The sequence below is a fragment of the Thermobia domestica genome, chromosome 10 (assembly GCF_964235325.1).
Source record: "Thermobia domestica chromosome 10, izTheDome1.hap1.1, whole genome shotgun sequence".
Classification (NCBI taxonomy): domain Eukaryota; kingdom Metazoa; phylum Arthropoda; class Insecta; order Zygentoma; family Lepismatidae; genus Thermobia; species Thermobia domestica.
The window spans coordinates 104,894,482-104,922,020 of NC_137463.1; the positions used below are offsets into that span (position 1 = coordinate 104,894,482).

A 27,539-nucleotide genomic window follows, 5' to 3' on the forward strand; every position below is an offset into this window, starting at 1 on the left:
AGATCTTTGAAAAACTGTATTGTACTGCGAAAATCAGTACGTCTGGTCACCCTAAATTAGTGAGAGAGAGAAAAAAAGAACCGCTCATTTCTACAATGTACAGTGTCACTAACGTTAACAACCAATGGCGTATTTAGGATTTAGATTCGGGGGGGGGAGGCGCTATGCACATTTTCCCGAGTGGGTATAGCTATATATACTGGGTCTATGTAGGTATACAGTTATTACATATACTATATATAAATTTATCTATTTCGGGGGGCTTGAGCCCGATAGCCACCCCCTAAATACGCCACTGTTAACAACCATCGCTTTAAAAGAAATGGGGGATTGCTTCGTTCTCCGTCCCCAAAACAAAACTGCTGGCTACGCTTTTCATTGATAAGCTTAGATATTTACCTAATTCCGTGATCTACCGCTATGCCATTAGTGGCGCTACTTCACTACACACATCTCAGTGTTTTTGCCATCTATCGTCTGTGTACGTAATGAATTACACACAGCTGACTGTGAAGCAAAATGGATCCATGGTTGTCAGAAGTACGCACGAGTGACAAGAGTTCAATGAAGGAAGTTTCAGAAGTTTCTTTGGTATTTGAGGATAACTTCGAACCACATTCTCGTCTTCCTGATTCGGAGGAGTATTTAGCAGCGTTAGGTAATTAAAATATTTTAATGGTATCGTCAGACTTCTTAATTGCATAAGCTGTGATATTTCGAGGCCAGCTTTTTAAAAAGAAAATTTTACATATGATCACGAGTTTGATTTCGTGTTAGATACATACTTGTAATTCTACTTGGTCCATTTAAGTTAGTAGTATAAGTTGCTTACGATAATCTAACAAATCAAATAGTATAAATGTAATTGTAAGTAAATGGAACTCTTTAATACACACGTACACTCATGTCCAAAATTATTGTCGCGTATCTATAACTGTCTTCTTGTAAGAATATAATTTGATAATGATTTTGCAGGGTACTTTTAATACTGATACTATGTGTATAATTGGGAAATGTATATTTGTGGTGAATTTCACAGGAAAAGAATTATAAATACGAAAATTAGAATGAGTAAAATAAAATGTTGCTAAATGGAGAAGAAAGTTTTTTTTTTCGTTTTATTGTTCTTATTTACTGGTCTTTTGACATGAAATTTACCACATACATGTCTTTGCTGATTATACACATACTAACAAGGGCGCAGATTTCTCTCTAAATTTGGGGGGGGGGGGCATTGAGATTCAAAAGTTGAGACAGATTGCATTTAAAATGCAAAATATTGTATATTCATAAATACAATACGGGCGCCCATATGAGGTTGGGGGGGGGGGACCTCAGGCTCGGAGCCCTTGCATACTAACATAAGAAATACCGGACGAATTCGGTATCAAATTATATTCCTACAACAGCATATTTATAGACATGCGACAATAATTTTGGACATGAGTGTACATTACATAAATTAGTTTGCTCCTAAGTACCCCAAGAAATTTCATTTAATTTATGTAGCAAAGTAAAAATTACAAAAACAAAAGGTAAAGCTGTAATTTAGTCCGATTACATAGGTTAACTGAATTGGATTTTTTTTTTTTTTTTTTTTTTTTTTTTTTTTTTTTTTTTGTAAGTATGAGAAGTTCATTCTTTGTAAATGTCCTGGTTGCTGATAAAGTATACTTCGACACATTACTTCACAGACAAAAAGGAGAATATGACAGTGTATGATTCTATGAACCCGTAGATACACTTCTGAAAATAAAATCGCCATTATTACACTTCCAGGGTCATTTTGACCAACATATTTTTAACAAGTTAACGGTCTGGAAGCAACTTTCTATGTTTTTTGTAGTGGTGGTGTGCACTTGCGATTGATTAGTGCTTATGCATATAACCATAATCAGGGTTATGTTCGGTTAAGGTACTGTACCTAGGTCGCACGTAATCAGGGATTCAAAATTTAAGTTTCAGTCGGACAAAATGGTTCGGATTGAACGTAAAGCTCGATGCCTTATAAATTATGTTAAATTGAACAAAGCTAATGAAGTAAATATTGCATGAAATATAATGAAAACAACGTTTAGTTTACCTTTCTGAGGAAAATAAGGTAATAGTTAAGAACAGCTACTTCTCATCTCCCGTGCACGAGGATACATCTTACTGTTGCACTACCTAAACACGCTAAGTACAAGGGCAAGAACTCAGTCTATTACCTACTTTTTAACATCCTAGATAGTCAATGAATAATGCCTGAAAGTATGGCGTTTCTCGTCCTTCCCTAAATGGGAAGTACGGCTCCTTAACTATAACCGAAAATAATAAAGAGTTTTGCATATTATATTAAAGTGAGATTTTTTTTGCTTCGAATTTACACACAATATTTTGTTCATAACTGTGGTGACTAATGCTGTCCATATCTCAATTAGAAATATGTATTAAATTGTTCTTTCTTTGATACAACGTTACACAAAGTCTTCATACAAAGAAACTGTATGTGCTGAGCAAATGTACTTGTGGTAACGATAGCAACATGTTGCAGTTTTTCTGTCCTTAGAATATGAGTAAACGTAATATCCTTTTCTCTTTGGCTCTCGAACAGTCGTTCGTTATTGTTTTTGATACATTTGATCCCACCTTTATGAAAGCATCTGCTACAGTTCTTATCCGATTCGGAGTACAGGCTCGCTTTTGCATAAGAGGTTTTATCATTTCCTCTGCAAGTTCTTTCAGAAATAGTCTGCGACGATCTATGAGGTTCGGTGTCAAATCCGCACATGTCCATGTGTACAAAATGTAAGCATTCACAGCGGCTACAACCAGAATGTTGAAAAATAATGCCAATGGCCAACGTTTTGTTTGCCTTTTGGTTGTATACGTTCTCTAATTCAAGTAAGTCATCACCACCTTTTTGTATCGTTATAAAATGTAATTATTTCAGGTTTTCCTTTATTGGTTTTCTGGTCTATACTAGCGACTTGGTGCACTGAAGAAAGAAGACTTAAAAGTTATTATTCTTTGAAACAAAATCTACCCTTGTCACTTCAGGGAGAAACACAAATGTAGACGAATGTTTAGGACGAGACTTGTCAGCAATCATAATGGGAGGTACTTCCCTTCTGTGTTTACATACTGTTCCAACTAATGTAATATTTTTATCCAATAGTTGTTTAGCGAGAGGTAAGCGTGTAAAATAATTATCGGTTTTTATATTTCGACCAGGATGTCCATTCAAATTAGTACTTAATTCCATGACAATACTAGCGGACAGATCAGTGTTTGTAGGCCCCCCAAGTGCCGTACCAGTATACATAATGCCCTTGTACGCATAACCGGATTTCGATTCACAAATCCATAATACTTTTAACCAATATTCCTTTGATTTTTGCGGCATATATTGAATAAAACCGCTTCTACCTTTCTAAGGTACTAGCTGTTAATGGACGGTAAGAAATAAGCTCTGTACGATAGCTCTTGTACAATTCTGTACATATTCCATACATAACTAATAGGTGCAAGGCGATCATTCTTACTTCTCACAGCCCTTGTACGTTTGTCATCAAATCGGACCATGCGGAAAATGTTCAGGAAATTGTTTTATGCCATAGTGGATCAAAAACTGGAATTTGATGAATCTAAAAACAGTTCTTTCACAGGTACATCCCAACTCTCTTGAACGTCAGCAAGTAATGGTACAGCAAAGAAAGCGGTCAGTTCGATGGTATCGACTTCCAGGAAATGCGCTTTTCTTGTGCAACCCGTTTACCTTCCAAATTAGTACACAGGCGAATTTCTTCCAGAAGGTTAGGGCTAAGGAAATAGTCAAGTGCACTTTTCGGTGTAGTCACAGTAACATGATTAGCAGGACCGGGGTTGTTTCTTACAACATTACAGGCACGGGTCTTGGAACATTTAGGGGGATATTTGCTCCAAACAGTACCGTCCTTAGAAATATAATGTCTGTTCGGTTGAGATGGTTTATGTTTTATAAAGCGAATGGCAAGGGGAATGTCTTCTTCGCTTTCACTTCCACTATGATATTCATCATTCGAGTGTGCCATGAAAAAATTCGAAGGAGAGATTGTCATGGTTTCAAGTTCAGATTCATCATCCTCACTTTCTTCTATAAGTAGCTCATCCAATATTTTTTCTTCTGACAAAGCACTCATTATGGATGGATGGATAGATGAAATTCGAATCGAGGAAAATATGGAAGCACAATGTAACAAGCAATATAATTTTTTTCTTCTAAAAACATTTAATTACTCATTTTCACTTCATTGCAACCCTGATAAAGAACTTCTATATGTAAATGACGTTTTTTGATTTCCAGAGTAACGAGAAAGATTTTCGAAAAGTGTAAGGATCAATCGCACCCACAAAGTGTAAAATAGGGGTATTTGTTAAATGTCACGTAATAGAAACATTTGTACACAAAATAATTATTTCATACCAGCAAGTATAAGCACAAATAATGATATGAGAGCTCAGAAAAGAATAGCTGTAGAAAAGATTATAAGGCACTAAAAATTTGATTGATATACTCGCAGGGTCAATTTGACCTTGGAGGAGTATCGAAGGGTTAAGTGTTTAGTTATAAATGTACTACCACTAACAGAGCTAACCAAGTACTCACTTATTGCATTAAAGAGAGTCTTCCCGTCGGCGTACTGAAAATCTCCCGGGGGAAATCTTTGGAAATATGGTTAGTACCTAGTTATATATATCAGCTTATTCTTTATGTTCCATCTATAATCTGCTTGAGGCTAATCGACACTGCGTTTTATTCATTCTTGTCATGAAAGTGCTCAGATTAAAACACAAAGAAGTTGCGAACGTTTCTTTTTTATTTTCAAGGAGGATGATAACAGATTTTCTGTTTATGACCATGTTGACTGTGAAACTTCCTAGGATATTACCAAGGTTGCTTTTCCCACTATATATATATATATATATATATATATATATATATATATATATATATATATATATATATATATATGTTCAGATATAGATATAGGTTACGTTCAGGGTGCATTGATTTAAATCAGTCTGATTTAAATCACTTCATTTTTTAAAATAAAAATCGTTGGTTTAAATCAAATTCCAAAATAAAGTGAAAATAAGTAAAATCTCGTTTGTTCTATTACTTCGATTATGGAAGATAATAATCATAATATAATGAGACTCAAATGTGTGTATATATGAAAACGAGTGTTTCATGCAGACAATGAATAGGGAAAATCCCCTTTTGAACGGTAACGGGGAATCCTGCTTTCTTCTCTTCGTAACATAGGGTTTGTAACTCATTAACTATTCTGTTCCCAGATAATAGGAGCGTATTTAGAGAGGTCCGTTCCTTTCTTCGAAACTTAATTTTTTTTAAGAGTTTATAACTTTAGGCGAAATTTATTTATTTTGTATGTACTTCGTGCCGTAAGCTGGTCCCGATTTTTTAAAAATATGCCGCTGCCAAATATCAGTAACTTTGGTGAAAATGTGTCGTGTTGATAAATTGTTGCTGTAATTTTTCCTTAATGCTTAAGAAACATTGTTTGGGATTGAAATAGTTAATGATTGGGGATTAATTCAAAATTCAACCTCAATATCGTCACTTAAATTGCATAATTAGCATTTAATACTAATTCCTAATCCTTTTCTTTAGTTCGCGACTTGTATTATACGAGGAGAAAGATTTGATTTGAATAAATAAAAATCAAAAATCAACAAAAATATTATTTTTTAAAAAATCATGTTTTTGTTTCTACCCTGGTTACATTAGATTTCACATTTCTGGACCTACTCTCCGGCACTTAAGCTTGAATTAATAACCCGTTCCAGCAGAATGATGAATGTCAGTTACGTATTACTAGGAACGAATGATACACATTTTAGTGCCATAAAAGTTTCCTTTGTCTGGAAAACTACACTTGAAGGTATACCCACAAGCATCTCATTTTGTTGAGTTCGATCTGGTCTCTGGACATAAAAATTGAAGTTTGAGTAAATCATCATTTTGAGCTGTTTCTCATTAACCGTACTGTAGACTGTCTTCTTGCTAGTGTCAAATGAAGAGCTTGATGATGCTACATTTGGGCCCTACTTCAGTATTAGTTCTTTCTTAATACGTGGAATCGTTATCGTGCAACATCAAATTTTTGGTTTATAAAATGTTAGTTTTCCTAGTTACAAAATGTTCGAAAACTGCGCATTCATCCATATCAATTTGTTCAACTTCATGATATCTACGAATTGCCATATGTCAAACCTTCGAACACATTTTTTCATTAAATGCTTGTAATATTGTATAATTCAGTACGTGGAAAGTACTAACATAACACTTGGGTCATTCCATATCAAGGGGACCAGGGGTCCCAACTCGACCATATTCAAAGAGGTCCTATATTATTTTCATGGCTACTTGCCAAATGTCAGTTGAATATCTGCTTTGGTTGCATGTGTATGACTTGTCAAAGAGAAGCCGCTCGCTTTTGCTTCGCGTGTGAGGGTGCTGAGTTTGGCCAACGTTTTTGAAAGTTGTAAACATAAAGGCCTGCTCTTCTACACACTTGGACGACTTTTACGCCGCTTCAAAATGTTACTAATTAGTCGTTTAAACATACCTCAGTATAGATACAACTCTTGAAGGTTGGCAACATAACTATAACTACGTTCGAAATGCATCAGTTCAGTCGAAACTTGGAGGCATGATGTCGATGTATGGATTAAATTCAGTTGCTACTGTCTAACTAGATCTAAAGATGTACACTTCTAAAATTAGTCAAAATCTCGCAGATGCAAAATTTTTTTCGGTATCTTTGATGGACAGTATCTCATCTGTACCCTGTCTAGATTTATTGTTTTTATGACTGGAAAGAATATGCTTCGAGGTTAAAAGCTATATAATTTAATCTTAGAACCCCTGTGTCTTAATGAAAAAAAGTACTTGTGTTTCTTAGTAAAAATTTGTATAAGAAGTTAATATGTTCGTTGAGTGTAAGGCGAAGCAAGGTCATCGAAAATTATTTGTTTTGTGTTGCACATACATAATCATAAATGTACACGTGAGTTTAAAGCATAAACACAACATTACAATGAATAGAGACACACAGTAAATTTGTGAAACGTTCATTATACTGAATAATCAGTTCAATTGTTGGTAAAATTGGGCAGCAATTCTGTCTTGAACAGATTCTGAAGAAGTACCGGTATATTGTTTTCCTTATGATGATGATGCGTCTAAGGTCAAGTATATGATGCACTGGAATCCAGCAGGTATCTTGGAAACAGTTGGCCAATGGAGGGAGCACAGGACCTGGGAATGTATGAAGCTGACAAAGCCATCTTGTTCATATGAAACTTCATATACATTTCCTGCTCTCCAAACATTGTAATACATACCTGCAACATACTGTCTAGGTTGTAAACTTTTAATTGAAGTGGTTGGAATTTCGGAATTCGCTGTAGGTATTATCTCGGAAAGATGAGATCATGTATTCTTCCTCCTTTGGATTGTTTTAATTTTGGCCATTCATCTGCGTTATGCAATGCCTCGGCCATCTACGCAGCACATCGTTCTACACATTGTACGGCTCCATCTTAATGTGCCAATCGGAAAGCAGCTTATCCGGCTTGGTCTCTTCACTGTTGAACATTCAAGGACGAAAAAGTAATCCGTGAACTTATGAATACTGATAAGATTTCCACCGCTAAGGCCAAGCGCAGCATCAAGTCGGCGTATAATTTTGCCTCCATTTTTTATGTGGTGTGAAATCTACTCGTTCGCACGGAGCACAGATTATTGATATCAGCACCCAAACGTGTGAACCTCCTGTTGTGTCAGCAACGAATATTGCACAGTAGCCATCATTATCCATTGCTACCCAAACCACCACTACTTCTGAAGAAATTAGCGGAATCTTGCTCAGTGGTCCTTGAGGGACAATTCTTAGAGTACACCAGCACGTAGGCCTACTTCGAAACTACTAAAAAAGTCTACTACTACAGACTCAATCCACATCGGAGTGCCGTGCAATTGAACGATCTGTTAAATCTCAGCGTGTTGCCCCATCACTTCTACTGTGAAACAGAACCTATTTGAGTCGTCCAGATTAAAAAAAAAAAAAAAGATCTATGATGTAAGATATTGTGGAGGATAATCTTGATAATTTCGTACTTTTTAAAGGTACGAAGGAAAAGAGGAAACATAGTAAACTTTTAGTCGTTCTCAATTCTAGCCCATAATGAATGGCTCTTCTCAATGGAATACGAAAGTATATTCCACTCACTTCGAAGAATTTAAACACCTATCTGTCATTTTCTATCTGCAAAACAACTCACTTTACTGCTACTCGCTCTTCCGTTATTTAGTTACTGCATGCCTCCCAGCTGTCCTATTTTTCCTATATTTTGGAAATTTGTGTATATATGTCCTATATTTTAATCTTTTCCTTTATTTCCTGTATTTTTCAGTCATTGAATTATTAAAAATACAAGCCAAGGGCAGTTCCAGTGATTTAAATTGTTACATATTAGAAATATGCTGAATGTGCCTTAGCATTTTTTTTTTTTCAGAGGACTAGTCACTAATTCTCACTTTTTTTCTTTTAATTTGCTTTTACCTATCCTCCCATGTCCACTCTTTTTTTTCTTTGTTTCCTATGTGCTTTTCTTCCCCAGCGAAGCTTAACTGAGGAGCCTTGCCATGCTCCAGTTTCTTATAACGCAAGCTGTATCAACGTTTTCTTTCAGCAGTGCTTGCAGCAGTATTGGCTGGCCATTGAGGTGTGTTGGTATTTACCAACTTTCCCAGCGCCTTCCAATATTGCTGTACATAATATGCAGGGTTCTCACATGTCCTGGAAAACCTGGAAATAAAAGTGCTGTGAAAACGCCGGCGAAAAGTCATGGAAAGTAGAAAAAGGGTAAAAATCCGGGAAATTATTTATGAACTGGAAAAGGTCTGAAATTTGTTGTATAACAGTTGTTAGAAGTGTATATATACTTTGCAGAGCTATGATCAATGAAATCCTTTTATATTGTTTATTTGAGAGGGAAATACGGTGATCAGTTTCTTCAATCAATAAATCAAGTCATTTATTTCAATCAGTTTTCTTTTTTCCAAAACAATACACCAAGTCTATTAAATTTTAAAAGTAAAAGGTTATATATACTCTTATTCTGTATTAACCTAAATCTTGTTTCCAGTTGTCCATTGGGGTAAAGCTGCTTTTCCTTACAATACATTTTTTTTTATTTTATTTATTTATTTATTTATTTATTTATTTATTTGTACTTCAAACCATAATATTCTGTTGTATAAACCAAACTGTCCTATATTTTTTCAACGTCGTGCTGGGAGGCCTGTTACTGTTAACTGCCATGACAAGGACGCTGATGGTTGTGCAGTTGACGGAGTAGCAATCGGAATACAGGTCAAATATCATTCGACTTCCATTCAGGTGAACCGTAGAGGTTTCTTTGGAGAACCGATCACTTTCTCCAATATTTATATCAGACGGGTTGAAGCTTCTGCGTCGGCCGATCTAGATAAGACATACAGTCAACTCCTACACCTTGTTATTCTGGTAGGGGCTTCAACTCTTATGACGAACTCTCGGGAGTGGAGGACACTTCACCCAATGGAAGTCCAACACATTTTACCACTGCCACAGGAACGTATTCACATTTGGATTTTTCTGTTTGCAGTCCACAAAACTTGGAGTTATCTGCAGTGGAGTGTATCTACCATGAATTGTGACAGTTATCAGTTTCTGGCCATTCTTACTGGACTACCTGGACTGGATTTACTTTTACAATTTACTCATTTGCTTCATTACGATCTTCGTCATGCGGACTGGGAGCAGTTTTCTAGCAATTAAGGTTCCCGAGCCTTCTGTCAATAAACACCTTAAAGCCTTTCACGGAAGCGTGTTATCTGCTTCTAATGCCTCGATTCCATTGTTAGATGGGGCTTCTCGAAAATTTACTGTTCCTTGGTGATCGGAAGAAATACGCAAAATTTACTATTCCTTGATGGTCGTAACAAATACGCCAAGTTATTCGTGCATGACGCTGAACACTTGAATCGTGATCCTACTGCTGAGAATTTGGCACAGTTTCCTCGCCTTCGTTCCACAGCATGCTGTTGAAGTAAACAAGGGAAACGACGTAACTAGCGCGACTATATCTCCAGTTGAACTGCAAATAGTTCGTGTGTGCTGTTGGTCCGAATTTTGTCGCCTCCATGTAATACCACGTCTGTTGATGCTTCTTGTGCAAGACGAACTGATCATTGAGAAGAAGCGGATTGCCAATAAATTGGGGCAGCATTTTGCTGCAGTTTCTAGTTCGGCTAAATATTCGCCTGACTTCCGAAAAGTTAACACACGACCAGAATGTAGACCTTCATGTAACCAAATAATAAAAATTACAACATTCCTTTTAATGCTTCTAAAATTACCACTGCTCTCATTAGTACTAAAACACTGCACCAGGACGAGACTCCATACAATATGCTATACTTCGCAGTCTTTCTGCCACTGCCAAACACCTTTAACATCTCTATATTTGTATCTGGATTGAAGGATCTATTCCTGCTGCCTAACGTGAAGCTTATGCTATTCCTATATTGAAACCTGAGAAATCGGTTACATCCAACCACAGTTATAGGCCAATTGCCTTTACCACTTGCTTATGCAAGTTATTGGAGAAAATGTTCAATGCATGCATAGTTAGGGACCGCGGTGGCTCAGTGGTAGAGCGTTCACCTCTGGTGCTTGGGATCTCGGGTTCGATCCTATCCCCTGCCAAGTGAACTTTGTGGTGGACAAACACCGCGGCGTGGGTTTCCTCGGGGTTTTCCCACTTTCTTCAATCCACCATTTCATTCATTACTCATCATCATTGTCTCCTTTAGCCTAACCGGCATATTCGTGGGACGTAAAACTCAAAAGATTTCATTTCATTTTAATTTTGCATGCATAGTTAGTATTTGCAGACTGACTCCTAACTTTCCAATCTCCAATGTGGTTTCCGGAACTTTTCTTTCACTATTGATTATCTTGCATCTTGAGCTTTTAGCCCTCACCGTGTGATAACCTTCACTTGGCTTTATGGAATTGTACGTCTGTTTCATTGGAGTACGATTTTTTTTTTAAACCTTTTTCTTGGTGATCGATACTTCCTAATCCGATTAGGATCCACACACTCCGACCACTCCTTGCATTCCACAATTGTGTGGTGGTAAATGATGCCGAAACATAGATACTAGCTCCTGTGCATGGAATGTTGTATGTGGATAACCTGGTAATTTATTGCCGCTCTTGGGATCTCCGTGTTGCTACTAGAAAGTTAAACGTACTCTGAACATGCTTTTACGTTGGCCATCGACCAATTGATTCACTTTCACAATCGAGAAGACTGTGTTCACTTTTGTTGCTTACACAACTGCGTGTATGATCCAAATCTATCTGGGCCACATATGCTGCCTTTTGTTGATAACATTCCATTTCTGGCCCTTCAGTTTGATCACAGGCTGCCTTGGGCAGTCCATCTATCAGAGCTATCTATCTATCGCTGTCTAGAGTACTCAGTCTTCTGAAAGTGTTGTCCCATATTTCTTGGGATGCTAATCGCATTGTCCTACTACTATATCGACACTAATCCGATCAAAGTTGGACTGTGAATGCATTGTCTATGGATCCCCCAGACTTACTACATTACGCCAATTGAACACTGTCCATCTTTCCATGCGTTGTTTCTGGTGCATTCCGTACCAATCCTGTTCTTAGCTTGTATGTTGAATTGCATGTGCAATCTTCAAATCAGTGTCGTCATTGGCTGATACTCATTTTTTTTTCCTAATCTAAAATCAATGCCTTACCATTCGCCTTTTGCACTGGGAGCTGGAGAGCGCTATCAATGTTATCAGGCACGAACCAAACGCTAGCAGGCCTTTTGGAATTTGTGTTATGGAACTTCTGAATGGCCTTGCCCCCCAGTTGAGTTTTCTGCCTACACCTCCATGGCAGATACTTTGTTCAAGGATTGTGATTGCCGAGCGACGTCATCCCTCATACGTGACAGGCTAAAATGATCATAGTGCTGAAAGCCCATAAACTTAATTCCTAATTCCGAAACGTAGAACATTTAATAAATGGCTACTAAGGAATAGTGAAATTTTGAATATACTACATGAATGAAAAATTAATAATAAATAGGAAAAAAAAGTAGTTTGAGATAATTAAAGAGCAAATTAATATATGGCTGTTTGTATTTGAAATAATATATGCAATTTGACATGTATAAAATTCTGTAAAACTAAAGACGATAATAAGACCTCAGAGAACATAAGGACCTAGAATGTAGTAATTATCGATTTGGACCGTTCTTAGCACAAGGCCAGGCTTTGGAAAATTTCTTTATGTATTTATTTCGATGTGATGGAGACACGAAATTCGAACCTAACATCACGTAAAATTAATGTAACCAATTGTGGGCATTTTTATCACAAGGTTAATCCTTCAGCCTTGGAAACTTGACGGATATTTGTTTTGGCGCGTTAGACGGGTGATAAAGGTGTGTGTGTGTGTATAGCAAAATTTAAATGATATATATTGACGACGGCCAACCATTTCAGTGCAGAAAGAAAAGTTTATTTTGAAAGTGAAAGTTATGAAGCGCAATAACGAAAGTCATGGTTTCCGATTCAAAGCACTGGGTTAATATCCTACGCATTCACTTTTTATAATCTTGTCTTTCATTTTAAAACCGAACATCATCTCACCCCAGAACTGGATTTAAAAGAAGCTTTGATAGTTTGTACTTAAAACGCGGAACTTTAAAATGAATGTTTATAATTCTTAGTTCTGTGTAATGTATGTTACTTCTATTCTATATTTTTCTCTTTACTTCTTTCAATCTGTATCTGATGAAGCATGAAGCGGAAGTGCGTATAGTGATTTTTTTTCCTACTATTTTCTGGTAAGCAGTCTATTATACAGATACAGTTGAAACAAAGGAACCCTGAAGTAGATTTAAATAAAACTAATTACCAGAAAATTCTTAAAAAATATCATTACTAAAAATCGGATCTTTATGCACTTAAAATTCATGAAATAACCATGCAACTATGCGGTTAAATGTATTAAAATATGCACTAATAATGCAATAAAAGAGCATTTTCAAACATGCAGCAAAGTTGACAGTTTTGTAGGTGAAATATAACGTCAGACTATACTTTACCTTTCAAAGACTTCTCTTCAGAATTTATTTTTATGGCAATTACGGTTTATATACTCATAATTTCTTAAAAAAAAACTGTGATATTAAAATAAACACATCTCACTGGATATGAGAACACGATCTCTAGTTTTTCTTCACATCTGTATTTTAGAGTGCATTTACTTTACACGAAATAATACGACTCTCACTTTTCTACACTTTTCCACTGTTTTTTAGGATTTACTCCTTCTGGTAATTAGGCTTATAGTAATATCACAAGATGATTCTCTTCATTTTTTGATGTCAATTTGTGATATTTGTAGCCAGCAAATGACCTATTAGCATCAATAGATGGTACTGAACAATATTTATAGAAAAGAGCAAGTTTAGTATCTATATTTTCTGGCAAGTTGAAATTTAACACTTGAAGGTATTTTCTCATGGTTTCAATTGTTCTGTAGTCGGAGTTTCTGGCAATAGCATCCGTCAATTTCTTTTCCACAGAGAGCCCGAATTTACCAGGAACTGACTGGAGCTCGTTCTGAACTTCATCACTCTCACTTTTCTCAGAGCATTCTTTTCTCTTGTTTCTGAATTGATGTCGGCACGATTTACAAAGTCTTGATCATTACCAAATTTCTGTTAACGTCTTGGCAATTGTGAGCGTCTTTGCTCTGCTGATCGGTTGCTAACAATATTGGTCCTCCATAAACTAGGATTCTTCCATTCTCCCATGAAAAACAGTTCTTTTGCATAGACATGTAAATGCATTGAAAATACAATTATACTGGATTTTTTGCATGCTATAAGCATACATCTGAAATGAATTCGTATAGAATGTGCTGAATATGCCCTTAAGCACTAATATATGCTCTGGTCTTTGAAGTATGCATTTATATGCACTATAAAACTTCAAATTTACCTGTATTATTGTTGTTACAAACACCTACCAAGTTTAACAGAGATGGATATAAGCAGACAAAATATGCATTTGCATAAAAATCCAATGTCTACTCATTACACTAGAGAAAGTAAATTAATGTTCTTCGCTAAGTACCTCATCAAACGGGAGAAATGGGAAGAGAATTAATGAGATAATAGTACTGTAACGTGTACACTTGGGCTCCACATTAGATTGCAAAATCTACTGTTATTATTCTATTGTAAGTTTCCTTTTCATGCGCAAGTTTGAAACCTGTAATAATCTGATATAGCACAGTTTGAAAAATAAATAAATAAAACTTCTGAGAGTTAGCATGGCAATCCTATTAACGTGGTGGTATGCAGAGCATGTGAAACAATTTTCCCTTGCATATACATAAATAGAGTTTTTTTTTTTTATTAGTTTAAAAGTTAAAATAATCAGAAAAGTTCTTGTCATTTGTGACAGTCAGAAACAATAAGACATACACCAATTAACACAGCGTTAGTTCTGGAAGTTATTCCTATTATAATCCAGCACTTTTTGCCAATGTTCCTGCAATGCCCTAGTGATAAAATTCTAGGATCTTGGATGTATATAATTCCGTGAGTGCATGCCTCACTTCTATTTTATTTATCAAAGATTTTTCACGGAGGTACTTGTCCAGGAAGTAGAACAGGTGGTAATTGATGGTGCTAGGTCGGGCGAGTATGGTGGATGAATCTTCCCAGCGTGGAGGTACAGAGCACCCTTGCGATTAACCAATGCTGGCTCCTGCTGTTCCAAGATGATGTGGCTTGGTGGTGGGAGCTCGTAATGCACCACTTGGTGGCTAGTCCATTAGATACGGTACATGATCTTGCATGGGTGCAAAGATGATCTTGAGGTGAGGCATAGAATCATGTGGTGAAAACCAATGTCTGGTACCTCAAATTACGTACCTAATAATGTTCCTCAGTCAATTGTTCCTCCAATATTTCGAGTGTTGACAGTCGGACATATCCTCAGGGACAAACAATAGCTTAGATCCTTTTCCATAACATGATTTTCTCTATCCCCTTTTTTCTTTTTTTTTTCATTGTCTCAGCAGTGGTAATTAATGAATATTGCCTAAATTTTATTGATGCTCATAGTCACCTATCTTTCTCATGTGTTAGACACCTTTTACTACGATACGTAATACTGCCACTTAAATATGCGTGCGTATCTGTATATATATATATATATATATATATATATCTGTAACGTTAGTACACTAACAACCTTTTTTATTGCTATAGAGTTTTCTTTCGATAAAATTATGATAATCAGAACGTAGTCATAATCACAGAACATGCAGTGACGATGTTCTGATTAAGAGGAGTCCATCGGAAAGAAAACCTAAAACACTAATAAAAAAGGTTATTAGTAAATTAAGTTAGTACAATTACATTAGGGCTACATAAATATATTGTTGTATAGGCGACCATAAGTATCGATAAAACACACGCGATATTAATTACAACTGTTGAGGGAGGAGGGAAAGTGAAGATCTTGCTGCGAAGAAAGGATTTAAGCAATTGTGTGGCTTGAAAATGACTGTCCGAGTGCCACACTTGAAATATTGGAGAAAAATTGACTGAAGAACATTACTAGATGCGTAATTTGAGATTACGATGTGTTCCATACGCTTGATAATTAGTGTGTCTGGTATGCTTGAGTGTCATACTGGATTCACTTTTCGTCACTCGTGAACACTAGACCAAATATGGTTCTATTGCGGAACCAAGATAGTAACGGCGGGGCATCCATTTGCCCAACTTGGAATGATAATGACTTGTGATTTATACATCGAAACAAGTTGACCACACTTTTGTAATAAATTACAACAGTATGAAGTGTATAGTATTAGATTCTTTTACTTTTCACTGTGGGAGGGAGTTCTGCAAATGAAATTTTACAGATGGACTGTATATGATTTCAAGCCATGATCTTTCGTATTATAAACTTGTTTTTCGCAGGAAGCTCTCATTTGTCCAAACCAATTTTTCCTCCTAACAATGATCTTTTGAAACTTACCTGTAATTAGAAAAATAATAAACAATCTTGATGATAGAACATTTTTTTTTTTGTACATTATATCGTCGCTTCCATGACAGAGGGGCGTAAGTTACATTTGCATTTTTTTACAGGAGAGCGGAAAAAATATTTTGCTTGATTTGAATTTCTCGCTACTCTCTCAGATTATAAGCAAACTGAAGTTTTTTTTAATGCTTTTTAATATTTCGAGGTCAAAGGTTATTTATTATGCATTTTGTCAGGCACATTTTCATACATAAATTTTTTTATTTAATTTAAATAATGTTAGTGTTTTACAAACTTTGCACTGTATATCTGTTTTTATTGGGAATTAAGGTAAATCAATTTGCCAGGTGCAAGAATGTAACGTAGGTGATTCAGTTAGCGAAAAAAATGGATTTTCAAAAAAATGTAACTTACGCCCCTCTATCATAAAAGCGACGTTATAGTCCTCGTTTTTCAACTAAATTTAATATTTTAACATTTATATTTCAATAACTGAATTACGTAATTCCACAAATAATAGTCAATACAGTGCTACAAAGTATACCGAACATAATAAAACAAAACTCGTGGTAGGGGCCGCGGTGACTCAGTGGTAGAGCGTTCACCTCTGGTGCTTGGGATCCCGGGTTCGATCCCAGCCCCCCGCCAAGTGAACTTTGTGGTAGACAAACACCGTGTGCTTGGGTTTCCTCTGGGTTCTCCCGTTTCTTCCCACTGTCTTCATTTCACTCATTTCTCACAATCACCATCTCCTTTGGCCTAACCGGCATAACCGTGGGACGTAAAACAAAGATTTCATTTCAAAAATCGTGGCTTTAGCTGTCTTCATTCACTTTCTGTGTTTATTTTTGTTTCACTATGCACTTACTCATAACCACAGCTATTGTAGAGAAGGACGACCTTGAATGGGCTCTAACTTGGAAACACTACAACCAAAAAATATAAAATTTTGCTATATTCTTTTACTAGTGAAAAAAGTCAAAATATTATAAATATCACTGTCAATTGGTGTCACGTGTTGGTTGAATTGACATGGAATGACCTTCATATTTAATAGCCGAGTATTAAGTAGCTTACTTTCGAAAATTGTCGAATTGTATGCTGTTCAAAGCAATGAATTTTTTCTATAATTCATGCTACAAAATGGGTATGTAGTTCGAAATTATTTGCAAAAGAATGACTGCAAGAGAAAGAATACTTAATGTGAGAGTCCTCCTTACGTTTAAGAATAATACTAGTTAATTTATCGGCTAATACAATGGTTCAGTTAAGCGCTTCAGCCACTCAGTAAACGGAGTCCTTACTTCGAATCTTCCACTACAAACTGAATGATTCTCACTCAACACAGTTTAATATTCTTTTATATTGGAACAGTGTTTAGGATTTCATCAATCTGTTATACGATAGTGCATTAACACTGATATCATAACTGATACGGTATATAATGATTTTTGTTATTTTACTGCGTAATGTGTGTGATCAATAATGTGAAACAATGTTAAATGCTATATGTATAACATTTCAAAGTTATTTAAATAATTTATATGGTATCTTTATATTTTCAGGTATTTATGTAATTTTGTACCTTTTTCTTTTCAGAACGAAAGTTGAAGAAATTGAAGGGTGGCCATGAGAAAAAGGATCTTGTGAAATCCTTGGAAGAAACCCACAAGTTGTCTATGGTAAGATTGATGACACGAGAAGAGACTCCTGCTTATTCAGAAGACAATCTAGACGTTCCTGTAAATTCGAATTTTGTGTTGAGAAAAGTTGCACCTGATCGTCAAGCATTAACTCTTGGAGAATTAGTGGAGTTACTAAAAGCAGACGAATTGGCTCAGGTTCTAGAAGAGCAATCAAATAATCCGGTAGAAAAAGTAGATAGCAATAGCTGTGAAACAACTGCTAATCCAGAGTGATCTACAAAATGGCTGATTCAGCTGCTTGTACCTGTAAGTGTAAATGCCTCTCTACTTTGAAAACTTTTTGCCTCATCACCGGGGCAAGTCGTGGCATTGGAAGAGCTTGTGCCTATACTATTGGAAGATTCTTGAAGCACGGCTCGACTATGGTTTTGGTATCTAGAAATCAGGAAGATCTGCAGGAAACTAAGAACTCTCTCTCCCAGATTCCAATACACGTTAGAATCTTTCCATTAGATCTATCAGTTCCTGATGGCGATCAATATGTGGAGCTCATCCAAGCAGCTCTCAAGTCCGTGAAAGAGAAACCATCTGACTTTGACCATGCCATCATAATTCATAATGCAGGATCATTAGGCGACATATCGAAGAAGGCCCTTACGCTAGAAGATCCATCAAGCTGGGAGGAATATTTAAGATTCAATTTTCTCTCCATGGTAGTCCTCACATGTAAATTTTTCAACATTTTCACTAAGGAAGAAGTGCAGCGTAGAACTGTAATCAACATAACATCATTGTGCGCAATTAAGCCGTTCAAATCATTCAGTCAATATTGCGCAGGAAAGGCATGTCGTGAAATGTATATGAAGGTTCTTGCTTTGGAAGACCCATCACTGATAGTTCTTAATTATTCTCCAGGACCAGTAGAGACAGACATGATCGACACACTTATTGAACAGAGTATTGATGATGAATTAAAGGAGTCTTACATAGCAATGAGAAAGGAGAAAACACTGCTTACTTCCGAACAGACTGTGAAGAAATTGGTACAGATTCTGGCAGATGAGAAATTCAAATCAGGAGATCATATTGATTACTTTGATGTAGAGGATGTAGAGTAATGAAAATTCGAAAACATGAATCCCTGAACTAAATAAAATGTTATTTCATTTTAGGTTAAAATATCTCATAGACAGCGGGTCTTTAGGGAATTATAAGGCATTGATTACATGTGACTTTTTTTTTCGTTATTGTTATTTAGGAAGTTAGGAGCGGGGGAACTACTCGAAATGAGCATAAATGCGTGTTTAAAATGTTTACGCTTTCATAAGAATATTCATGATTAAAATATAAGGTCACTAAAAATTTGTTAATAATAGTAAATTTCCAGTTTTGCGCTGGATGTTTGAAGTATATTATCTACATCTTTTCCCTTCGTTAATAGTAGATTATGACGTGTCTCCTAATTCTTTCATTTGTTGAAAGCAGTAGTATATTTATTGATTTGTTGTTTGAAACGTTAAATTGTGGCTTTATGGCCTTTGTCCCCTTCAGTTTCTGTCAAGAAGACATTGATTACTGTATGGCTCTTCAAAAAGAAATCTTGGATTCCGTCATAGATATGTTATGTTGGTTATTTTTGTATTTTTATTCAACAGCAACTGTATAGTAGTCTTGAGATCTGAAGAAAGTAAAAGTGTTTGTTGATCTGTCTGAATTATTGTTCTTAGAAAGTATAATGGCTGTTACAATATACTTGTAAGATTATTCAAGGGTTCATTTTAATTTGTTGAGAGATTATATCATGGGGTGCAGATGAAAAGCTACTAAAATTAATGTTCAAGAAATATATAGAATGGATCTTTAATGTGAACAGATATTTAACTCAATCTTATAAAAGTGTATATTCTGTTTTACAATGAATTTGTTGGGAAGTCTTGATAGGAAATTACGTAAAGTAGTAATTTCCAGTTTTTATAGAAACTAATGGTTCTTTCCATAGGTAAAAATTTTTTTTGAGAAATGAGCGTATTTCGTGGTGATTCCTATATGTTGATGTACTTCAAATTGTCTTCACCTAATTTTATTTACTGGGTGGAATTAAGTGCAGTCCATAAACGAAGATACGCGACTAGAAATAAAGTTGTCATGCATTGCCTATCTCTTTAATACTGTACAATAGCTGTTTTATAGCAATTATTTTTAAAAGTTTAATTAAGTTGGGATGTAAGAGTTTTATATATAATATATGTATTTCAATTATTTAAAATAAAGCTTTTTTTAAAAAAGCTTTTTTTTTTTAAAAAAAAAAATAAATTTTTAAAAGAAATATTTGATGCATAATCTTTTTAAAATGTATTAATCGAATCTTAAAGAAGTTGTTTTTAACACACAGAGTGAAAAAGTGAGTGACTGGACCGCGATCTTCGGCATGCTGTGCCAATGCGTTAACCCTACTGTTTCTTTTTAAAATCTGATTGTATTCAGAAGCTAATTTCTAAAGCGATGAAACTGCAGTTCAATGGATAATCGTTTTTTAAAATTACAAAGTATTTACAATATTGTTACTATGTACACCTTGTCTCAAAAAGGTTGAGCGCATTCTTTATTGGTGTTTTGAGGCAAAAATTTTCAAAGTCCAACTTCGGGTATCTTCGGGAAATAGTAAACCAGGTTCGAACCTCCAAGCCAGCCTTTGCAATCGGGAAAAAGTTTGCAGATGTGTTTTTCTTCTTTTAAATATAATAAGACTTGTTACCAAGTGTAGAAAAAAAGCAACATTGATTGAAATATTTAATGATACAATATTTCGAAACTTTGTATTAATGTCACCACATGCTTGTTTGTCATTTAGCTCTCCATACGTGATGGAACATTTAGATACGTAAACGAATCTTTCCATATGTAAAAGAATGCTCAAAGTTAATACATAGAATATAATTATCACCTGAGTACTAAAATAAAAGTCAAAGTAGAACAGAAACAGCGTTTGTAGTGGATATGAATGTCATAATTGTCTTGAGAATATTTATACGTCGCTAAAAGTACCTTAGCAGAAGTCCTTGTGTTAGCTCACTGGTAAGTTGTCGGACCTTAAATCATAAGGTTATGAGTTCGAATCTTTTCTGGGTCAATGCCTTTTTTAAAAATTATATTTTCCGCAATGCATGAAAAATTACATAAAATAATTACATTAAAATATATCAGTTGTATATATATAACATAATCATTGCAGAATGTAGTAATTATTATGTTTAAAATATAAAATCTGAGATAATTTTCACAGTAGGTCGGTATTATATATGAGAATATTAAATGCAAGTTAGGAAAATCGTTTAATAGCAATAAATAAATTATGTAGTGTATTTATTTGCAGCTATTTGTCATACAGATGTAACTTCTCAATATTCTCAATACAGCATGTCATTTACATTCGTGAAATACAGTATATTCCTACGAATATAGAAAGTGTGTAAACAGAGTATCCAAAGTCGGATCCTGCCTCAAGACACATAACTTTTCCCGATCCCCTTAACGTCACGGGAAGAAACACAAATTCTCTTTAGAACGGAATATCGTTACTTAGTCTCATTCGAATACGTTGAATATGCTTTTGTATATTCATTTCTCTCTCTCTCTCTCTCTCTTTCGCTTTGTTTATGTGTTGCGGAATATCCCAAGTTGAATACAACATTTGCAAAGTATATGACCATCAGTGTAATGGAATACCGGAAATTGAAAGTCGTGTTTCTTCAGGTTGGATTTGCGTGTTCATGTTAGCTCACTGGTAGAGTACGGGCTTGTTAATGAGGTCGTCTTGAGTTCAAAGCCTGCAGAGAATTTTTTTTTTTTTTTGTTAGTAGAATTGCACAGAAATCGGATTCAAGGAGTGGTTTACTTCTAGAAATATTTTCAGAAGCGTTTAGGTAGCCCTGAAAAGGACTGTTTTCGGGAGTTAAGGCGGGGACATTGTGTCCAATACTTATTTTATTTATTTAAATCCGCTGACTCCAACAAGAGAATCCCAATTACAGGAGTCTTACATAAAATATTACATCTATGTTATCAATTTAAAACAAACAATAGAATAAAAAAATTCACCCTTCTGAATTTATTACACGCCCTATTCTTCTGGACATGGAATCTATTAAATGGGTGACAAATTTATCTCCTTCCCCTACCTCCAGCTATGCTTCGGAAACAAGATGCCACAGGTCATCTTGGGTTCTGGTGGATCTGCCTCAGGCCAACTATCCCTTAGAGTACTCTTCACTTCTGCCCACATATTTTCCATGAGATTGAGGTCTGCTCCACGAGGCGGCCAGTCAATTAAATCAATCTCAGGCTGCCCTGCGAACCATTCCTAAACCACACGGGAAGTATGTATTGGCGACTGGTCTTGCTGGAACTGAATTACACCATCAGGCTGAAATACTCGTACAGATGGCACCATGATATTACTCATAATATCTAAGTACTGAGCATTGTCCAGGTGTCCTTCAATTCTGTGAAGCTGTTCTGCTCCGCGCCTGAAAATCCAACCCCAACATGAAATAGATACATCGCCACTGCGATTTCAAGCAGCAACACATCCAGGGTCATATCGGGTGCCTCTCTGGTGATACACAAAACGGCGTTCCTCATTTAACGTTGTGAATATGGATTCATCTGAGAAAACCACGTTTTCCCAATTGCGACCCACATTCGCCTGTGCAAACGCGAGACGGTAAATTTTGTGGTCGTCTGAGAGTTTTTTCTTCACGGGAGCTGCACAGCCATGCCTAGAGCAGGGTTTCTCAACCTGGGAGTCGTGGCCCCTAAGGAGGTCGCGAAGATAAGCGGAAGAGATAAATATAGTTAGAATCTAATACCGGAAATTATTTTGAATTTTGTTCTGATAGGCATACTTGGTTATTTTTTTATACATACTGTACAGAACAATAAAAAATAAGTCTACTGAACATTGTCAAAGGGTGCAGAGTTGTTTAAAAATGAATTTAAATGAAAGACGTATGATATGATACTAATGAGAACTGTATATAGAAATACTAGAAAAATACACATGGAACAAAACCTGCACATTGAAATACAATTAAAATTGAAACCTAATGAGATACCTAAGCATGGTGTAATTTCACTAGTGCAGCAATGCCCGGTTCAATCTTCGTGACGAACATTATGGAGCCATTTTCAATTGATAAGCGATTTCTTGTCTTTGTTTTAATGTTTACCATGAAAAAAAAACTTTCGCACAAGTACGATGTAGCAAATGGAATTATTACTTTAAAGCAGCAGATACCAGACCAGGATATTCTTCTCTCCTCATCAGGCAGAACTTGTCCAAGTCTTTGTTACAGAAAACCAGTTGCAAAGACTTGTAGCATGATCATTCTATTATTTGGTTAAGAAGTTGTGGGCTTAGATCAGATACGTTAATGGCCTCTTCAAAGAAGGAGTTTAACATCCATCTTGAACCAGCACCTTCGTCGTTGGGAATATAGATAGTACAGTTACTGTATCCACTGTCAATGCCGGGCGCCGAAAAAAGGGGGCACAAATTTCGTAGGAAGTGTGTTACTCATGTTAGGAAAGTAGGGATGCACGCGAGACAAGACGAGACGAGACATGGAAAAGTCTCGTCTCGTCTCGCAACCTCAAGCGTTGGTCTCGTCTCGCGTAAGGTCTCGTCTCGCAAATGTGAAGTCTCGTCTTGCGTCTCGCATAAAATTTTGAGAATCATCTCGCGTCTCGCGCGAGACTTTCTTGCATGGTCTCGCATATATTCTAGGTCAAAATTTTGCAATGTGTTATTCTATGGCTGTTAATGAATGATGATGTGATATTCTGTCCGAAGGCAGGTATTTGACCTAAAAGTCCCTTGGCAAGGTGAATCCATGGTGGTTTGGCATTGCTTTCCATGGGATGAATGTTCATAACATCCTAAGGAGACGGAACCTAGAGTTCAATATGGTATCCGAACTTGTGTCCCCTCCGCTCCAAATTAAAAGAAAAGTTGTGCTGGAATTTGATCGCTGGACCATTAATTTTCGTCAAATTAATAGCATAATTTACAGCAAAACCAGCATAAATTGTTGCTGGATCCAACATTGTTTTCCAGCTTAGAGGTGTCCAGCAATATTTGGCTCTTCTAAAATATCGTCGCCACTATCAACATTTATACGTTTTGGTCGTTTCCTTGAAGGGTGATTTTCCAGTATAAAGATGTTTTTATATCACCAAAAGCGCTTGTACACAACAGAAGAACTCCTCACAACACAATACGACCCAATTCTTTTGGTTCGTTCGGGCTTGTAGCAATGTTGGATTATCGCATTTTATCAACTTTCGCTTTCAACTTATACTTCCAGATCTAGGAAATAAAATTACTGACAGATATAGGGCCATTCCTACCATCTCCCACGAAACCTATAGGGACATCCTGCCAAACCAGTATTTGAATTAAACTTCCGAACTAGAGGGGGATGTTTTTGATAAATATATAGAAAGAAAATACTTATTCCATGTAAAAAATATCATGTTATTTCTGCGAGCCGGGCCAGGGATAAACTTTGACGAGAGGGGATTTCCCCGCCATTCCCCATCATTAATCGCTAGTGAATGTAAAAAAAAAAAAGAGTTAAAGTAATGTGAAAAAGACAGAAACAACAGAAATATCATATTTCGCAGCAATAGGGAGTCTTATTCGCTTTTCAGACCAAAAATAGAAGTTCATGTATTCATGCGCGCCCGCGTGTATATGTTTGTGTCGCAAAATAAAGTCCTAAATCGATGCTGTAATAAATTTCCAATTTACAAAGCTTTTCTTTTTTAGAAACTAAAGAAGGCTTTAATTCTGAAAATTAACCTTGATTAATAATAAATCTCATAAAATGTCTATTGCCCCAATCACTTTTTTGTTCCTGGAGGCATTAACGCTCAACTTAGAAAACTCAATAAATGTAAAATTACTAAATATACAATTAAATGTAATTCATAAATGTTGCGAGACTGCGAGAATTCTCGCGAGACTTCTCGTGCGAGACTTAACCGAGTCTCGTCTAGCGTCTCGTCTCGCATGGTTTAGTCTCGTCTCGCGTCTCGCATAAAATTTTCACTCTCGTCTCGTGTCTCGTATCGCAAATGCGAGACGAGACGAGACTACTCGCGTCTCGCGTGCATCCCTATAGGAAAGTGCATGTGCACATGTATAAAATAGAAGGAAAAACGTAATAAAATGTGCTCAAAATCAAGAAAAGGCAGAGTTTACTTTTGAAAATTTTATTGAGCTTCGTGCCAACCATGGTGGTGCTTCGCAGCTAGTCTGTCGACCTCACTCATATGTACGGAGACATCGTCGTATACTCTCGCCCCGAGCGCTGATTTTCCATGCCACGGCACTGTTCACTATAAACAAGAAATGGATTCTACTATTATAGAAATAGGTATGTTAAAAATCTCACACAAGCTTATTATAAAACACAAATTATAAAAGGGTCGCTGGCAAGAGGATGTGATAAAAGGAGATCGTGATAGGAATTAGATTGAGAACCACTGGCCTAGAGTAATTTTAACCAAATTTCTTATAGTCTGAAAAAGAGTGCTGTCGGGTTACCTATGGTGAATGGGAGGGGGATACATATAAAAGATTGCTAGAAAATGATCGGTATTAGTGTCGAATTCATAGTTTTCGGGGTCGCTTAGATAAATAGTGTGACTTTCGATTTCCCTTAACTCCGATTAAGCTCTCATTAGTAGGGATGGGCACGAGCGACTTTTCTTTGAAACTCGACTCGACTCGAAACAGACATCTTTGAGGTCTACTCTAGGACTCGGCGCGAAAAATATCCTCCAACTCGACTCGGATTAGAGTCGAGTCAAACTAAAACGAGCCAAACCTAGACAATACATAGACAATATAATTATTCTATTATCAATTATACTACTATTACTACAAATAATAATAATAATAATAATAATAATAATAATAATAATAATAATTATTATTATTATTATTATTATTATTACAACACCGTGTATAAACATGAACGATAGATGGTTAGTAAAGGAATACTAAAAGCTAGTTGACTGCCGACGTCGGTAGTCATGACGTCTACAAGGCAAAGACATCGTTCATTACCCTAAGCTGTAAGCGTCGGTGGACTACAGATGGTCAACTATTGACCTCTCGCCAAAAATTGGTGGCCCCGCAGCGACAATCCGCTGTGGCCCCAGTTTCATTTTGAAAACTTTACTACCAGCGGCAGAGACGCGATGAAACGACAACGAACCACAAAATTACTTTCCCAAAATATGTTAAAATGCCTATATGTGTGATTTGTTTATATTTAGGTGAGTCAAAAAAACACAAAACAAATACCCCGGGGAGGACGCGAACTATCAATATTACGATTACTAAGCACGTGTTCTTCTGATTTCCCTACGGAAACGATCATAAAAAGCTTGCTTGTTGATGGATAAATCATTGACGTCTTAATTTAGCCAATCAGACAAACCCCTACATCTCGAGTTCTAGGAGGTGATACCGTGAACCGTTTCAGATTTATTGCTTTCTGGTGGGGTACTATCTATGTGCAAAATTTGAGCATAATAGCCGACATGCATCTTCGGTGCCTCTTATCTTTAGTACAATTTTAACCAGAGATGGTGTGGGTCAATGAAAATTTGATTCACGACCCACCATGATCCAGTATCACCCACCACCCAAATGACCCATTGGCCCACTCTGACCCATCATCCATCGTGATCTACTCTGACCCACCATCAACTATGAACCACTCTGAACCATTGCGACCAACTCCGATCCATCGACATCAACTCTGACCCATGATCCACGTCCTCATCTCCGTTGACTAAAGAGGCTACACTTGTAATAAAACAAGACTGTGAAGTTATCACTTACCAGAGTTTGAATTTCTACCGTCAATTTCTCAAGCACCTCTCTGTTACTATGCTGGTGGATCTGACCTTTACGATATATAATGGCAAAGTGTTTCTCAACTTCCGAATTAAAATGAATTTAAATTTATCATATATAATTATTTCTTTGTTGCCTTACAGATACATTTCAGTAGAAAATAGGATGAAATTTGAAAGTCTCAAATCAAGGAAAAGTAGACCAACGTAAAAAAAAGAAAGAAAAACTAATTTTCTATATCATTAAGCAACTGGAGTGCCACTCTTTATCTAATCCACCTCGAAAATTATGGATTCGACACTAATGTCGGTCTTTTTATATATATATATATATATATATATATATATATATATATATATATATATATATATATATATATATATATAATTTTGATGTCAGCCCCTTTCATTTCTCCTAGGAGAACAAACGGATACTGCCACCGTTAGGACTAAATTTGGTCTTAAATGACATTAAAATTTCTAATTTCTACCAATTAATTTAGCGACCAGTGTTGCATTTAAAAGCTCGGCGCCTCTACGCTCGAATATGCTTAATTAGTGAATTTATTACATTTAAATACCACTCACTACATGCTACAGCTAGAACTACGTAACAAAAAATAACAAATGTGAAACGTGTTCTGAATTATTTTTAGATTTCTTACGCTATTATTATACATATTAGAACTAGAGATGCAAGGGCTCGGAAAAAAACCGGCTTTTTTGGAAAAAAACTCGGTTTTTCTGCTTTGCTTTTTTGC

General features: G+C 36.1%; 2 protein-coding genes across 2 annotated transcripts; both read left to right on the forward strand.

The window, feature by feature from the left end:
• Positions 1–473: 473 nt before the first annotated feature.
• LOC145662620 (uncharacterized) lies at positions 474–18,120 on the forward strand. The gene is made up of 2 exons (XM_081728356.1): positions 474–658; positions 17,801–18,120. The coding sequence occupies exons 1-2, from the start codon at positions 520–522 to the stop codon at positions 18,118–18,120; spliced, it is 459 nt and encodes a 152-aa protein (XP_081584482.1). The 5' UTR covers positions 474–519.
• Positions 18,121–18,128: 8 nt separating this feature from the next.
• Positions 18,129–20,089, forward strand: LOC145662619 (sepiapterin reductase-like). Its single transcript, XM_081728355.1, has one exon. It carries the CDS (start codon positions 18,129–18,131, stop codon positions 18,963–18,965), a length of 837 nt encoding a protein of 278 aa, XP_081584481.1. The 3' UTR covers positions 18,966–20,089.
• Positions 20,090–27,539: the final 7,450 nt, after the last annotated feature.